Source organism: Sorex araneus, chromosome 9, assembly GCF_027595985.1.
Source record: "Sorex araneus isolate mSorAra2 chromosome 9, mSorAra2.pri, whole genome shotgun sequence".
Taxonomy (NCBI): Eukaryota; Metazoa; Chordata; class Mammalia; order Eulipotyphla; family Soricidae; genus Sorex; species Sorex araneus.
This window is the reverse complement of record NC_073310.1, coordinates 20,984,164-21,001,147: the sequence shown is the minus strand read 5'-3', so window position 1 is coordinate 21,001,147 and position 16,984 is coordinate 20,984,164. Positions and strand designations below refer to the sequence as shown.

At 42.3% G+C, this 16,984-nt stretch overlaps 1 gene segment (V, D, J or C); it reads right to left on the bottom strand.

Annotated features, from left to right (window-relative positions):
• Nucleotides 1-2,150: 2,150 nt before the first annotated feature.
• Nucleotides 2,151-16,984, bottom strand: part of LOC129407136 (Ig lambda-1 chain V region-like) — a gene marked incomplete at its 3' end in the record, with an annotated part of 38,402 nt that continues 23,568 nt past the window's right edge. Inside the window, 2 exon segments of the V gene segment in view lie at nt 2,151-2,419; nt 9,196-9,504. Of these exon segments, the coding sequence occupies nt 2,151-2,419; nt 9,196-9,504 (578 nt within the window).

Below are 16,984 nucleotides of genomic sequence, written 5' to 3'. Positions count from 1 at the left end.
TCTCTTTTGTCTTTTGGACCACAGAAGAGCCTGTCAAGCTCCGCGTGGCGTATTTGATATGCCAAATACAGTATCAATAACAGGTCTCATTCCCCTGACCCTGAAAAGAGCCTCCAATCGTTGGGAAACAAGAGTAAGGAGAGGCTGCTAAAATCTCAGGGCTGGGATGAATGGAGACATTACTGGCATCCGCTCCAGTAAATCAATGAACAACTAGATGACAATGATACAGTGAATTACCTACACCCTCCGGAGTCCTGCATCTAGAACCCAAATCTCAGCCCAGAGTCAGCAGTGAGGAGATTTGCTTTCCCCCATGGGAGAGCCCAGCAGGAAGCACCTATGGAGACTACAGTCCATGCTCAGCGACTCTGATGGGCCAGAGAAGGAGCAGCTGCAGAGTCTCGTCAGTGAGGGCACAGGGAACAGCCACCAGCCCAGACACCAAGTTTACTGATCTCACTGAACAGATAAAGAAGAAGCACAGGTAGTTCCACAGTGACCCTGCTAATTGAATTTGAAGAAACTGAAATGAAAATAAAATCTAAAAAGAGCTCATAGACTAGATTACAAATAATATTTCAAGTAAGATACAGAATTGTATATTAGATAAAAAATAAGCAGCACTAAAAGATATGAAAAGCCATATAGAGCAAGTTTATAGATTTGCATAAAATATAGAAGATATCATGAGGGTACTTAGAGAAGTCTCAAGATTACATGGTCAAATTTCCTTTCAGTGATTTTCATAAGGGGCTCGAATGGTGGTACAGACAAGCCCTGGTCCTTGTCTGAGTCAGTGTGCTTGCTCAGGAGATGTTACACAGACTTTCAGGTTTCCTCTAGACAATTCTGTAGTCTCCTACCATTTTCTTGAATGTGGCCAACCCAGGCTCTAATCTCTGGCATTTCATATGGTCTCTGAGGACACCAGGAGTGATTCCTCTGTGCAGATCTCTGACCACTAGTGGGTGTGGCTCAAAAACAAACAAAAATATTTTTCATAATATTTTAGAAAAATAAATATCATATTTTTGAAAATAAATAATAAAATATTAAATACTCAAATAAATAATTTTCAAAAGAACTGAATTTATATACATCTAACTATATTTCTGTTTGGATTTGTGGGCAACAACAGCTTTGTGCTTGGAAGTCACCCTGGAAGGCTCAAAGAACATGCTATCCTGGAGAATTTACCAATGTTTCTGGCATGAAAAGAATGCACATAACCTACCGAACTATCTCTCTGACTAACCTACAATTTTAAATGTTAAAACAAATGTTCTAAATTAAACTTCAAAAATCCCGGTTGTAGGTTATTATATTGATAAAGTGTATATATCCCACTCTGGCTTCATCCAAAGAAACGTCAACTGTCATGTTTCAGAACATAAGGAGGAATTCCTGAGTGCACAGCTAGCAGCAACCCCTAAGCATTGCTGGGTGTGGCCGCCAAGACAAAATAAAACAAAAAACCCAAAACTCTGAAGTCTAAAGTATCAGTGTCCCATGGTAACTTCCTCAATTCACAATGTTGTTTTTAATTTTTCAGAGCAAATGATCATTTATTTCATAAGTATTTATCAATGATTTTCTGGACATTAATGATAACAGAATATAATTGGAATTAATTTTTAAATATTCCATCTGGTTATGTTATATTTAAGTATACTAGTTTAGAGCAACACGTACACTGTATAAAAAGCTTTTCAGTGATGTTATAAATTCATAAAATATTGTTTTATTCCTTACTCTTAATGTGAATGAACATTGTCAGTGATGCTGCATATGGAGAAAAGATAATTGACTTTACCCCAATAATATTACCTGTGCGAGCCTGGAAAATTCCTAGACCCTGTGATCAGCTTGTATACCAAAAAAAAAAAAAGAAATAGAGTAAATCCTAACTTAATGAGAATTCAGGAACTAGGAAACCAGTGTTTAAGTGAAGAAATTGATCATAACGTGGAATAAATTTGTTTATTTGAAAGTTTGCAGGAATAGTTGTTATTTTTCATCAACAATACAGAGAAAACCTTGAAATAGATTACTTCATTAGAGGACCTGCTGTACTCAGCAGCAAAATATAAAGCTTGGACCCAGGTTTATGTCTCACTTCCCCACTTGCATCTGTCACTGTGGAAATGGTTGCTGAACCACAGAGCACAGAAATACTCAGCCTCGTCCTCTTCCTTGGCTCCAGTGATGGTGAGGACTGCCTTGTTTCCAAGCAGGGAGCCAGAGAATCGGGCAGGAACATCAGGATATCTATTACTGGTTCCACCTATTAGACCCCAGGGCTTCTGGTAGGGCTTCTGTTGAATCCAATAAGCATAATTACTGGTGGTGACAGCCCCAGTGCTGGAGCCACAGGTGAGTGTAACTGTGCCTTCTTGAGTTGTGGCTAGTGAGGATTCTTGAATCACCACATTCTGAGAAGTGACCCCTGTAAACAGATATAAGACCAAGGGCTTAGGATGAGACAATGATGTAAAAGTGCAGTAGAGTATCCTTTGCCATTTTCTCCCACCAACCCAGAGAGTTCCCTGACCTGTGCAGTGAGCCAGAAATGTGAGCAGGAGAGGAGCCCAGGCCATGGTGGAGACAAACCAAGGCTGTGACTTGTCAGACCCCTCAGCTCAGGACCAGCCTCCAAGCTCTCCTTATACCTGCTTCCCCCTGTGGAGGTGGGGCTGTCATGCAAATGAGTTCCTGAGGGTCACTCAGCAGTGTGACCATGGCAGTTTCTTAGTTGCTCCATGTTAGTGACATGTACTAGAGGGCCCTAGGGTCTGGAGCTGCAGCTCATTGCAGAACTTGCTCTCAGAATATGGCACACTGTCCCCCCTAGTGTCCACTGATGAGAAGATTCATTATTGCTTGGCTTTTTTTTTTTCTAGTTTCCAATTTCTTTGCTCAGATCTGAAGGTTTTAAGTCTCCAACAATCTAAATTCAGTCCCTGTGATTCCCCAGGCAGAAACTGGATGAATGAGTTTTGTGAAAGGGGAACCTGCAAGCATCAGCACTATTCTTCTTCTTTATCCTCCTCCACTTTCCTTAGACAACTCTGTTGAGCAGAGGCTCTGAGGTCTAGGATTCTTCTCTGTTAATAGCTGCAAGTTCCTGAGAAACTCATGGATTAATGTGGATACTTTGCCACATGGGTAATTGATGATGTCACATGTAATACTTCACCTCTACCAGTGCCTTTTAAAGCTGAGTGCTATTCAATTCTCAGGGTTTTTTTGTTTTGTTTTGTTTTTTTATTGAATTATTGTGAGAATAGTTACAAAGATTTTCAGTTTAAGTCTTAGTCGTACAATGATCAAAACCATCCCTTCTCCAGTGCACATTTTCTATCACCAAGAATCCGGATATATCCCTTGTCCCACCATTCCCCCTGTTTATGTGGCAGATGATTTTACTCTCTCTCCACTTTAATCACATTCAATATTTTGACAAAAGACCCACCATTATTATTTGTATTTTTCCTCAACAATCAGACCTGACAAAATAGGCATCATTAGATAATTTGTTTTCTATTGCTGATTATGAAAAGCATATCATGTCACATTGCCTCTTCGCAGATGCGTGATTTTGGATTTCTCATATTTTAGTAATAAGTCTGAGGGATTTCTGCCAAAAGCCTCTGGGTTCCAAGATTGGTTTGTGTGCCTCTGGGATCATGGCTGTTTAAGAGAAAGAAACCTTTTGTGGGCAGCAACTCGGGGTCTCATCAGGGCAGGAAGAGGGGCCAATTCCACCTCCCATCCGGAGAGGCTCCACGTGAAACGTCACTTCAGTCTCATACCTGGCTCTCCAATAGGCTCTGAAAAGCTGGAGGCCACCACACTGCCAGGGAGAAAAGGCGGGAGGGAAAAACACTTTCCCCACCCAGGGTGGCACCATGTTGAATACTGAGCAGTAGTTTAATGCTCAGTCCAGATGCATTTCTGCCAAAAGCCACTGGGTTCCAAGATTGGTCTGTGTGCCTCTGGGATCATCGCTGTTCAGGGCCTCGCCAGGGTGGGGAGAGGAGCCGGTTCCATCCCCCATGCTGTGAGGCCCCAAATGTCACTGCTCTCTGTCTAGTTTTGGCCAGGGGCAGATGCTAGATAATTTATTTTTCATTGCTCACATTGCGTATCAGGAAAGGTCAGAGGGATAGTTCTGATAGCCACATACTGGAGACATGCTTATAGAAGCTCATGGTCACTGGGATTCCATCTGGAGAAGGCAGGGAGACTGCACCTGCTCCATCTGGGGCATCCCAGAGATATTGGCTTGGTATGGGGCCTGGAGAAATCTCCAGTGTTGTGGTGCCCACCGGGTTTCTTCAATGCTGAATGCGGCAAGATGGCACCAGGGACCAAGTTCTCAGTTCTTAAATGAAAACAAAACAAACTCTGTTGTAGATAAAAGGGAACTTGAAATCCTTTGCATCCTGTATTTCCTCTGGCTGAGCATCCCACCCACCCCTATTTAAAGTGCTTGAGGATGCTCCTACAGAACCCCTGGAATTGGAGGGGTTAAGTAACCTCAATTACTGGGTCTGATGCATTCTAGGCCAGACTAGCACTAAGCAAGGTTTTCTTAAGATCTTTAATTATTTACGCACATTAAAACCTTTTTGCTGGAGCGATAGCACAGTGGTAAGGCTTTCGCCTTTCACATGGCCGACCCATATTTGATTTCTCTGCCCCTATCAGAGAGTCTGGCAAGCTACTGAGAGTACGGAGCCCACACGGCAGAGCCTGGCAAGCTACCTGTGCGTATTGGATATGCCAAAAACAGTAACAATAAGTCTCTCAATGAGAGACTTACTGGTGTCTGCTTGAACAAATCGATTAAAACCTTTGGTGCTTACCTCTTGTACACCTTACAAAACTTGTCTCTCGTTCACAGTACTTTAAGTTATATTTGTTGATGCTATCCAGAATGGAGATTCTACTCTTAGATAATCATCTCAACTTCCTCTCCCCTGTTTGTATGGCTATGTTCCAATACCACAAACTAAAAAAATTAATTCTAAAGGTCTCCATTATATTGGGAATAATTGGCTTTTGACCTTGAAATATTTTACCCATCGCCTAAAGGTGAGGTTTCATCAGTCCATCATTGGTATGCTACGCATAGAAAGGTATTTTGCTTCTTTGATGAAAAAATTTAGACAAATACAGACCAATCTTCAACTCACTAAAAGATTCCCTAATTGTGGGAACAGGCTTCTCAGGCATGATTTCCATGGTAAATACTAAATCTTGGCTCTTTTAAGTCCTGCCTTTTTTTAATCCATGGTGGTCTTCTGACTACAACTGGACCTGGTCTTATAGCCTTCTTGTCTAATTTGTTTCCTCTATGCTTAAGGCCTCTATGCTTGAGGGCTGGTGAGATAGCACACCGGGTAGGGCATTTGCCTTACATGCAGCCAACCTGGATTGATTCCTCCATCCCTCTCGGAGAGCCCAGCAAGCTACCAAAGCATCTTGCCAGCACGGCAAAACCTGGCAAGCTACCCATGGCATATTTGATATACCAAAAATACTAACAACAAGTCTCACAATGGAGACGATACTGGTGCCCACTCGAGCAAATCCATGAAAAATGGGAAGACAGTGCTACAGTGCCTTATGCTTGAGGCCATTAAACCACAGAGGGTGACTAATGTGTAACCACGGACACAAGGGACTGAGGCATGTTACTGCAGACATCCCTGCATCCTTCTTCTTAAGACACCTTCACTGCATTGGAGCCCTATTTATGCCCCTAAGCAGGAAGTACCTTGAGCAATCTGATTCTCTATTTCCTGACTGCAGTCACAATTTTTTTCTTTGAGAGGAGGGAATGAAAGAGGGAATCTCAGTTTCTCATTAGCAGTTGATGAAAAAAAAAAGTCCGTTTTTACCTGTCTTTATTCCACACTTTAGTCATCCCCTCACATCTAGGGTTTGCCTTTCTGAGGAAGGGAAGTTTGAAATTTCCCAAGAAAAAAGTACCACCTCCTACCACAGAGCTTAGGCTCATTAGACACTAAAAGAAAATGGGCAGTACCTATCTTAAATGGTAAAGCAGATAACCCCAAAGACCTTAATCAGGCAGCTCACAGTGTAAGATCCCTAACTACTCATGAAAAGCTAGTAACTTGGCAAGTAGCACAAAGATCCAGTTTTGGGTTTTTTGGGGTTTTTTTGTTTTTTTTTAATTAATTTTTTACTATAGAATCACTGTGAGGTACAGTCACAAACTTATGAACTTTTGTGTTTGCATTTCACTCATACAGTGATCAGTTTACCCATCCCTCCACCACTGCCTGTTCTCCTCCACCAATGATCCCAGTATCCCTATCACTACCCCCACCCCATCCTACACCACCCAACCCTGCCTCTGCTACAGGGCATTCCCTTTTGTTTTCGCTCCTTTTGGGTGTCGTATTTTGCAATAGAGGTATTGAGTGGCTTTGAGTGGCCTTCGTGTTCGGTCTATAGTCTACTTTCAGCTCGCATCTTTCAACCCGAATGAAGACCAAGTTTTTATAAAACCCCCTCAGTCCCTCCACCCAAACACACACACACACAGGAAGCATATCTTACTTACTTCTAAACTAAGCCTCTCTATTGTTCTTAATTTCTAAGACCTATTTCTATTTTCTAACTTTGAGCATCTTTTTTTGTCTTTTTTATTAATATTAGTGAATCACCGTGAGGTATAGTTACAGACTTACAAACTTTTGTGCTTGCATTTCAGTTATACAATGATCGAGTACCCATCCCTCCACCAGTACCCATTTTCCACCACCAATGGTCCCAGCATCCCTCCCACCACCCCCACCCCATCCCCTCCACCCTGCCATGCCTCTGTGGAAAGGCATTCCCTTGTGCTCCCTCTCTTGTGTTGGGTGTTGTGGTTTGCAATAGAGGTATTGAGCAGTCTTTATGTTCTGTCTATGGTCTACTTTTGGCACACATCTTTCAACCCGAATGGGTCCTCCCAATATCTTTTATTTGGTGTTCCCCTCTCTATCTGAGCTGCCTTTTCCTCCAGCATGTGAGGTCGGTTTCCATGCCGTGGAGCATTTCTACAAATATTGAAGAATCTAGAACCTTGTAAAGAACACAGAGACAAGCTTTCCCTGCTCCTGCATCACTGCTCTGCTGGGCCCCAGAGAGGGTGAGGCCAGCTGGGTTCTCAAGGAGAGAGATAGAGAATCAGGCCAAAGTCAGCAGTGTTTTGGATGTATCATCAATTAGTATCTTGGGAGCTTGACCAGTCTTCTGTTGAAACCAGTATGAATACTGACCATCAGTGACTGCTCCAGGCTGAGACTAAATGTGAAATTATTGTCCCTTGTGTGTACATGGTCAGTGAAGGCTGATTCACCACAGCCTGAGAACTGGACACTGAAATGGAAACAGAAGCATGTCAGGAATGAAGATTGATGTCCAATAAATCCTCCAAAGGCTGGTCATTGAAATATCCACAAACCGGAAGAATCCAGGCATTCCGGTAAGCCACGCAGGCCGGAGAATGCTCCGGACCCCAGACCAGGCCAGCAACACCGGGGAGCCAGACTAAGGAGGTACAGCCGGTACGCCTTCTCCAGATGGAGCCCCAGCGACACTGAGCAGCTACTATCATGGTCCGGGATTCGGGACTGGGACAGACCTTTTCCAAACAATGAAAACATACAATCTATTGATGCCATCCAGCATGTCTGACTGTTGGAGGAAAACTTCCAAATAATAATAGTGAGATTCCTGTTGAAAATTGAATGTAATCAAAGTAAGGAAAGAGTAAAGTGAAAAATGTCTGCCACACAGGCAGAGGGGGAGTGGGAGGGAGGTATGTGGGGGTTTGGTGGTGGATCAAATATGAAAACTTTGTAACTGTATTTCACAGTGATTCAATTAAAAAAATTAATAATTTTTTAAAAATCATCAAAAAAAAAAGAAATATCCACAAACCTGGCCAGCGAGTAAAGAAGAGAACAAGAAGAAAGAAGAGAGGAGTTTACTCATAGTATGACTTTCAAGGACACACTGACCCCATAGTTGACCTCTAGGGCCTCTTTCATGTTCCTCTGGCCCTGAGGGAAGTGTTATTGTTGGGTGTGCTTGCTGAAAACCTGGGCCCTTTAGCATACATGCCCAACCCCAACTGTGTCTTCAATTAAGGACTAGTTCTGCTGGGAGGGGCAAGCCTGGGATGGTTGGGGTCTGGGTTAGTCCCCTAGGAGGAAACACCTGTTGGCACATCTAGTTCAGACCAGAGAGATTTAGATTTTCTGGGGCTCATAAATCTGGATTTCCTGCAGGCCTTGTTCACTTCAATAGTGTCATGGGGCTGGAGGGACAGTACAGTGGGTAAGGCCCTTGCCTTGAATGCCCCTGGCCCAGGTTCTATCCCTGGCTTCCCATATGGTCTCATGCACCTGTCAGGATTAATTCCTGAGTACAGATCCAGGACCATCACCGTAGCATGATCATTTAAGGTACGTCCACACACATCCCCCCCTCAAAATACAACACTCCCCACGCCCCAAATCCAAAACATCAAATCATCGATGTCCCTTGGTTACTTCTTCATATTAACAAGTTTTGAAAATTTTTCAGAAGACAAGTTCCTTCATTTCATAAAATTTTTTTAATACTTTTCTCGAAAATAGTGGCCATAGGATATAATTTGAATCAATTTTCAAATATTTCATATATGATTTATATTATATTTTATGCATATGAATTTATAGCAATACAAATACTCATAGTGTATAAAATGAAAATATATGTTATAAATGCATAAACTATTGTTTCCCTCCTTACCCCTAGTGAGAATGGACATTATGAGGCTTCTTTTGACAAAATGTAATTGACTTTGCAGTAATAGCATAAATTTGTTCATGCCTAGAAAATATACTGTGTTTAGCTTGTGTAAGAAAAAATAACAAAATAGAGTAAATCCTAACTGAATGTGAAGGTAGGTCATAGGACAACAGTATAAAAGTGAAGGAGTTCATCAACCCCTGGAACAATTTTGTTTATTTGAAAATTAGCATTGAAGAGTTGTTGTCATTTTCCATCAACAAAATAGAGAAGATCTTGAGCTGGGTGACTTCATGAGAGGACCTGCTCTACTCAGCAGCAAAAGATAAAGCTTAGCTCAGGTTTATGTCTCACTTCCCCACTTGCATCTGTCACTGTGGAAATGGTTGCTGAACCACAGAGCACAGAAATACTCAGCCTCGTCCTCTTCCTTGGCTCCAGTGATGGTGAGCACTGCCTTGTTTCCAAGCAGGGAGCCAGAGAATCGGGCAGGAACATCAGGATATCTATTACTGGTTCCACCTATTAGACCCCAGGGCTTCTGGTAGGGCTTCTGTTGAATCCAACGAGCATCATTACTGGTGGTGACAGCCCCAGTGCTGGAGCCACAGGTGAATGTAACTGTACCCCCAGGGTTTGTGGACAATGACGATTCTTGAATCACCACATTCTGAGAAGTGACCCCTGTAAACAGATATAAGACCAAGGGCTTAAGATGAGATGATATAAAGAAGCAGAGCATCCTTTGCTAATTTCTCCCACCAACCCAGAGAGTCCCCTGACCTGCGCAGTGAGCCAGAAATGTGAACAGGAAAGGAGCCCAGGCCATGGTGGAGACAACTCAAGGCTGTGACTGGTCAGACCCCCTCAGCTCAGGACCAGCCTCCAAGTTCTCCTTATACCTGCTTCCCCCTGTGAAGGTGGGGCTGTCATGCAAATGAGTTCCTGAGGGTCACTCAGCAGTGTGACCATGGCAGAGTTTCTGAGTTGCTCCAAGTCAGTGACATGCACTCTGGCCCCAGGTCCTGGGGCTGCATCTCATTGCAGAGCTTGGTCTGAGTGCATGGCACACTGCCCCCTCTAGTGTCCACTGATGAGAAGATTCACCTTTGCTTGTCTCTTTTCTAGCTTCAAACATTTTTTTCTCAAATCTGGACCTGTTAGGTCCCAAAGTAACTAACTTCAGTGTCTGTGATTTTCCAGAAAGGAACTGTATGGAGGAGTTTTGAGAAGAAGGAGTCTTCATGAATCAGCACTTCTTCCTTCTCCTTTTCCCTTATTCTTTTCTCTTTTGAGCAGAGTATCTAAGCTCAAGGATTCTTCTGTGCTAATTGAAGCATATTCAAAGCAAACAGTGCTGGCGTGGATTTGGGGGAAAAGGGACGCTCCTTCACTGTTGGTGGGAATTCCGACTGGTCCAACCTTTCTGGAAAACAATATGGACAGTCCTTCAAAAACTAGAAATTGAGCTTCCATATGACCCCGCAATACCACTTCTGGGATTATATCCCGAGGATGCAAAAAAAGTACAGTAGAAATGACATCTGTACCTATATATTCATTGCAGCACTGTTCATAATAGCCAAAATATGGAAACAACCCGAGTGCCCTGAAACAGATGACTGGCTAAAGAAACTTTGGTACATCTACACTAAGGAATACTATGCAGCTGTTAGGAGAGATGAAGTCATAAAATTTGCTTATAAATGGATAGACATGGAGAGTATCTTGCTAAGTGAAATGAGTCAGAAAGAGAAGGACGGACAAAGAAGGACTGCACTCACTTGTGGAGTATAAAATAACATCACATGAGGCTGACACCCAAGGACAGTACATACAAGGGCCAGGTGGATTGTCCTATGGCTGGAAGACTGCTTCATGAGCAGAGGGGAGAAGGCAGATGGAATAGAGAAGGGATCACCAAGAAAATGATGGCTGGAGAAACCAGTTGGGATGGGAGATGCATGCCAAAAGTAAATATAGGGAGCCTTATTACCTTACTGATCTTATCCTGTCACTATTTGTTTAATCACTAGCTAACCCCATGCCACACCTAGCAAAGGTTGCCACTCCTAATCTTACTGATTTTATCCTATCAGCATTTGTTTATTACTAGCTAAATACCTTGCCACACCCTGCATTTCTGTTGGGGGTCCTGGCACCACCTCCTCCCAACAGGGAGGTATAAATACTGTAACTGCCATAGAATAAATGCCTTTTCTCCCTCCTCCGGGCTCTGCGTCTGTTCTTTCGGCTGCGCCCTACGAAGGGTTCTCCCTGCTGAACAGAACGAGACCTCCACATCGACTTCCACAAATAATGGACCAAACATGATGACCTCTCTGTCTGTGTTGCAAGCCATAATGCCCAAAAGTATAGAGAGATTATGGGGAATATTGTCTGCCATGGAGGCCGGGGGAGGTTGGGAAAGGGGGGTTATACCCGGGATATTGGTGGTGGGGAATGTGCACTGGTGGAGGGATGGGTTTTTGATCATTTTGAGATTGTAACCCAAACATGAAAGCTCGTAACTATCTCATGGTAATTCAATAAAAATTTAAAAATTAAAAGAAAAATTGAAGCACGTTCTCCTCAAACTTGGAGAATAATATAGATATTTTGCCCTATGGGTAATTACTTATGTCCTGTTTGTATGCTTCACCAGTCCAAATCTGGTTAGAATTTATATCTGAATAGTGCTCAGTTTTCAGTTTTTAAATCAAAGCAAACTAAACTATAACAAAATCTTCTGTTGACAGATGGTTATTCATATCCATTGCATCCTGTATGTCCTGTTTGAGCATCCTATCCCCACCTTAAGTGATTGAGAATGGGCTGCTGCAACCCCCTGCACTTGGTTTACTTCTATTCGAAGAAGAAACAAAAACACTATACTGGATAGTGTTGCTTGGCTTGGTGGACGTCATAGAGTATCTCTTCAAGTTTCCTGTGTCATTATCCATGCACCTGAATATCTTGGTTTTTGAGACCTCAGCAGAGACCATCAGGCAGTTTCAAGTGGCTGCTCCCAACTATGCTTATCCCTAGTCACATTGGGTATGGAATGTACCCCTAATATATAGAATGGCTCAGACATACAAGTACAGGACTTTGTGATAGTATCATACTTCCTGCTCCCCACTATCTAGTTCACAACATTTCTCCTTAGAAGCATGACACATCACCATTTTTGTGGCTTCCTCAGGACCTCAGGCAAATCTTGATGCTCCACTTGAACTCTTTAACCTTCCTTGTTTAATTCGTGGTCATAAATGAGCCCATGTTTTTTCACACAATATGCTGTTAGATAAGAAAGTTGTTCATAGATCCTCCTGTGCAGGACACAAAATTCCCCTTTGTTATTCATCATTTGTCATTTAATTCATCATTTAATGTATCTCCAACATTAAAAATATTGTTTCAAGCATATATGAAATGAAAATATTTTGTTTTTAGCTATACTAATTAACCAGGAGACTATTTTTTTAATTGTTCTTCTGAATAATACTGGGAAAATTTTTTGCAAGTAAAAAGGAAGTGATGTCTAAGCATGTATAAGTGGGGAGGCACAAACTTGTGTGCACAGGCACAGTGGACAGAACATGCTTTCACATGTGCCACATGTCTTCTTTGCATAGTCAGTCTTTACCAAGATCATGATTTTAGCATTAATACAGGATTGCTTGGGCTTTAGTGATACCACACTGGGTAGGGCATTTGCCTTGTATGGCTGACCCAGGTTCAATTCCTCCATCCCTCTCAGAGAACCCAGCAAGTTACAGAGAGTATGCCACTCGTACAGCAGAGCCTGGCAAGCTTCTCATGGCAGATTCAATATGCCAAAAACAGTAACAACAAGTCTCACAATGGAGGTGTTACTGGTGCCCGGTCTAGAAAATCGATGAACAACAGGAAGATAGTGCTACAGGGTTGCCTGGGAGAAATCAGGAAGAGGCCCCAGATTTCTTGATATTATGTGATCCTTGACAGAGTTGATATGATTCAAGCAAGTGTAAGTATATTGAAAACTACTCTGGCTATCTTTTAAGTTGCTTTTATTATTGATAGCATTAAACAGAGTGGCTGTGGGTGTCATAAAAGCAGCAGATAAGAAGCAGCTGGAGCTGACATGGTCATCTAGTCTGTCTAGAGAAAATTTCAGAATTGAAATATCCTCAATATATGAAAGTGCAATCTGTTCAACAGGGAGAGAATGATCACAAACTTAACCAATTGCTTAAGCTTTATAATCAAAATGTAATGAAAACAATCAGTATGAAGCCTTCAGCAGAAAAATTGTAGATGAATAAAGATGCTACATGTTTTCTTTCCATATCTCAATGTATTTATTAACGAAGTGAAATTTCAGTTCTGAAAAGTGACAAGATGGTTGGAGGAGCAATGGCCCATAGAGAGAGACCTGCGGAAGACTTTGAAATAGTCACAGTAAGCGTAAATAATGTGATTGATGTGTCCCTAAGTTATCTTGATTTGCAAGGATGTAAGTTGCATCTTGAATCACAGTCAGTTATATAATTAGATTCTTTATTTCTATAGAGAAAAGAGTTTCCCGAGAGCAGACTCCATGGCACAGTGCTAGAGTGGAAACCATTGATCTCCAATAATGGTGGAAACCAAACCACCAGCAAATAGCCAATAATTCAATACTAAAGGGGACATCTCCATAAATCTCTGCTTTAGGAGGTACCTGAAGCTTTAGGATGTATTTTTATGTTTGTTAGCATGGAATTTATCCAGGGTGGTGGCTGACAATTTATCCTGCGATCCTCGGTGGAGGCAGGTGGTGTTCAAGCTTGTGGAGATGGATTTAGAATTTGGTGGGAACTGAACAAACTCTACTGTTGCCTACTCATAAGAAAAGCTCATCTCTGCATCAAGTCTTTTGTTATGCAGATCACAGTTGTATCATGCCCCTACTCATTAGTGGGACAATATTCATCCACAGTGATTCCTGTCCTTTCAGTTCTAGAACAGCATTATTTAACCACGACTCAATGGACCTCTCCACAGGTAAGGAAAGGTTGAATCCACCATTCTACCATCATGGCAGTAAATGGACAGTATTGACAGGTCATAGATCTGCTTGCAGCAGAGGTGCTAGTTCAAGGGTGTTAAAAAGGTTGCAAAACATTGATCTAGAATACTAGAGTAAATTCCACTTCTAAAAGACTTAAATAATGTGATAGGGGATGGAACAATAGTACAGTGGGTCTGAGATTTGCCTTAGATGTGGCCAACCTGAATTCCATTGCCAGAACCCCATGTGGTCCCCAGAGCAATGCCAAGAGTAACCCCTGAGAATAACCTGGTATGATGCTCTGCTCTCCTTGCAAAAGCCCAAAAAATATGATAGCTGTAGACTTCAAGAATCTCTTCACTACATTTCCATTGCGATTGCTCATGAGTATGCTGCTGACTGATATCTTACATGTGTGTTTCCTATATCTTATACTGTCTTAACCCTCTAAAAAGTCCTGGGCAGAAGAGCCTTCAGATCATAACCAGACCAAAGATGAGTGACTATTGATAACTTGAAGTGTCTGGGAAAGCATGGACCATAGAGCTGCATAAGGAGAGGGAGGCTGAAGAGCTCACTCTCATCCCTCAGCTCAGAATTTATGCTACTCTCCAATGGAGACCTCTCTACTGCTTTGATATCATTTCTTCATTGACACTAGACTTATAATGAAGACATGTTCAGGAGTGTCCGTATAAAAGGCAATCTCAACATTGTGAGCAAATATCCTTATTCTAGCCCCCCAGTCTACAAATTCCACATAACGCCTAAAAAAGCCACCCAATACAATACAGTAATCCAAGTCAACACATAGCAGTTCTAAACAAACTGAGGGAACACAGAAATGTGCTACAAATGATGGGCAAAATGAAATCTCAGAAAAACAATGACAAGCAACTGAATCTTCCCAGGTGGGACTGGTCTATGGGCTAAAAACTATGGGACCTTCTTGTGATGGGGTGGAAGATTCCTCTTTCTGCTGTAACACGGCAGCCCCCAGTCACATCCCACACTCCCTGGTCTAGAAACAGACTAACACCGCAATAGTCTTGAAAGGAATGAGAAGAACAAGAAGCTGAATCTTCAGTGTCTTCTCAGAAGAGGGGCAAGCAGAATCTCCTTTTTGCCTGAAGGCCCAGCAGCCCCCACATACACTAGGCCCTCTCTGGCATGGAATTGGTCCAGCTCCCCAACTGAACCTCATCAAGCCACAAATAGTTCTAGCTCTATAGCTAGAATGCTGTGATTTGTCCGACCCCCTCAGCTCAGGACCAGCCTCCAATCTCTCCATCTACCTGCTTCCCTCTGTGGAGGTGGGTTTTTCATGAGAAGGAGTTCCTGAGGGTCACTCAGCAGTGTGACCATGGCAGAGTTTCTGAGTTGTTCCAAGTCAGTGACATGTACTAGAGGGCCCTAGGGTCTGGGGCTGCATCTCACTCCAGATCTTGCTCTCAGAATATGGTACACTGCCCTCTCTAGTGTCCAATGATTCACTGTTGCTTGTCTTTTTTTCTAGTTTCCATCTTCTTTCCTCAGATGTGGAAGTTTTAGTTTTCCAACAATCTAAATTCAGTATCTTTGATTGTCCAGGCAGGAACTGGATGGATAAGTTTTATGAAAGGTGAATCTGCATGCATCAGCACTATTCTTCTTCTTTATCTTCCTCCACTTTCCTTAGACAACTCTGTTGAGCAGAGGCTCTGAGGTCTAGGATTCTTTCCTGTTAATTGATGCAATTGATTCCATAAGAAACTCATGGACTAGTGTAGATACTTTGTCATATGGGTAATTGATGATGTCAGCTGTAATGCTTCACCTCTACCTGTGCCTTTACAACTGAGTGCTATTTAGTTCTCAGTTCTTAAATGGAAACAAAACAAAATCTATTGTAGGTAAAAGGGAACTTGAAGTTTTTTGCATCCTGTATGTCCTCTGGCTGAGCATCCCATTCCCACCTAAAGTGCTTGAGGATGCTGCTACCAAACCCCTGGAATCGGAGATGTGAAATAACCTCAACTACTGAGTCTGAGGCATTCAAGGGGAGACTAGCATTAAGCAAGATTTTCTTAAGGTCTTTCATTATTTACCCACATTAAATATCTTTGGTGCTTAAGATCCAGAGCTGCCGCATGTGAATCAAACCCTCTGCTCCTAAAGTCTATGATCCAAGATGTCTTCTAACCCATTTTGTCACCCAGAGCGGCTCCTTACAGAAATGCATCTAGGCTGTGAGCTGTGCTACAACCCTGTGCCACGCAGGGAGGGATTTTTCCTCTCCACCCTGTTTTACTACGTGGAAAATGGTGGCGGCGGCGGCAACATCCATGTGGCAAAAGCTCCTAAGACTCCCAACCCGGAGGTATGAGTTTTGCAGTGACATTGCTCATAGGCAATCATGAGAGGGGGACGTTACCGGCATGTCCTCCGCCCAGATAAGATCTGGAGCTGCCGATTGAGAAACAAACCCTCTGCTCCAAAAGACTATGATCTGAGAGGTCTTCTAACCCATTTTGGCACCCAGAGAGGTTTCTACAGAAATGTATCTAGACTGTGAACTGAGCTAAAATATCAGAAATCCAAAACTCATAGAGTCTTCATTCTCAGCAATGAAAAGAAATTATTAAATGATGCATTTTCAGCAGGCCTGATTGTTGGGGGAAAATTCCAGACAATAATAGTGAGTTCTCTATTGAAATATTGAATGCATTCAAAGTATAGAAAGAATAAAATGAAAATCATTAGCTACTTAGGTGGAGGGTGGGAGGAAGAGGGGGATATTGGGGTTCTTGGTGGTGGAACATGTGTACTGGTGAAGGGATCGGAGTTTAATCATTATATGACTGAGACTTAAAATAAATTTTTTAAAAACCCTTTGGCGCTTACCTCTTGTACACATTACAAAATTTTTCTCTCATTCACAATATTTTAAGTCATATTTGTTGACGCCACCTGAAATGGACATTCTATTTGAAAATGATTATCTCAGCTTTCCCTCCCATGTTTGTACGGCTACATTCCAATATCATGAATTTAAAAAAAAGTCTAAAGCTCTCCATTATATTGGGAATAATTGGATTTTGACCTCGAAATATTTTACCCATTGCCTAAAGATGAAGTCACATCAGC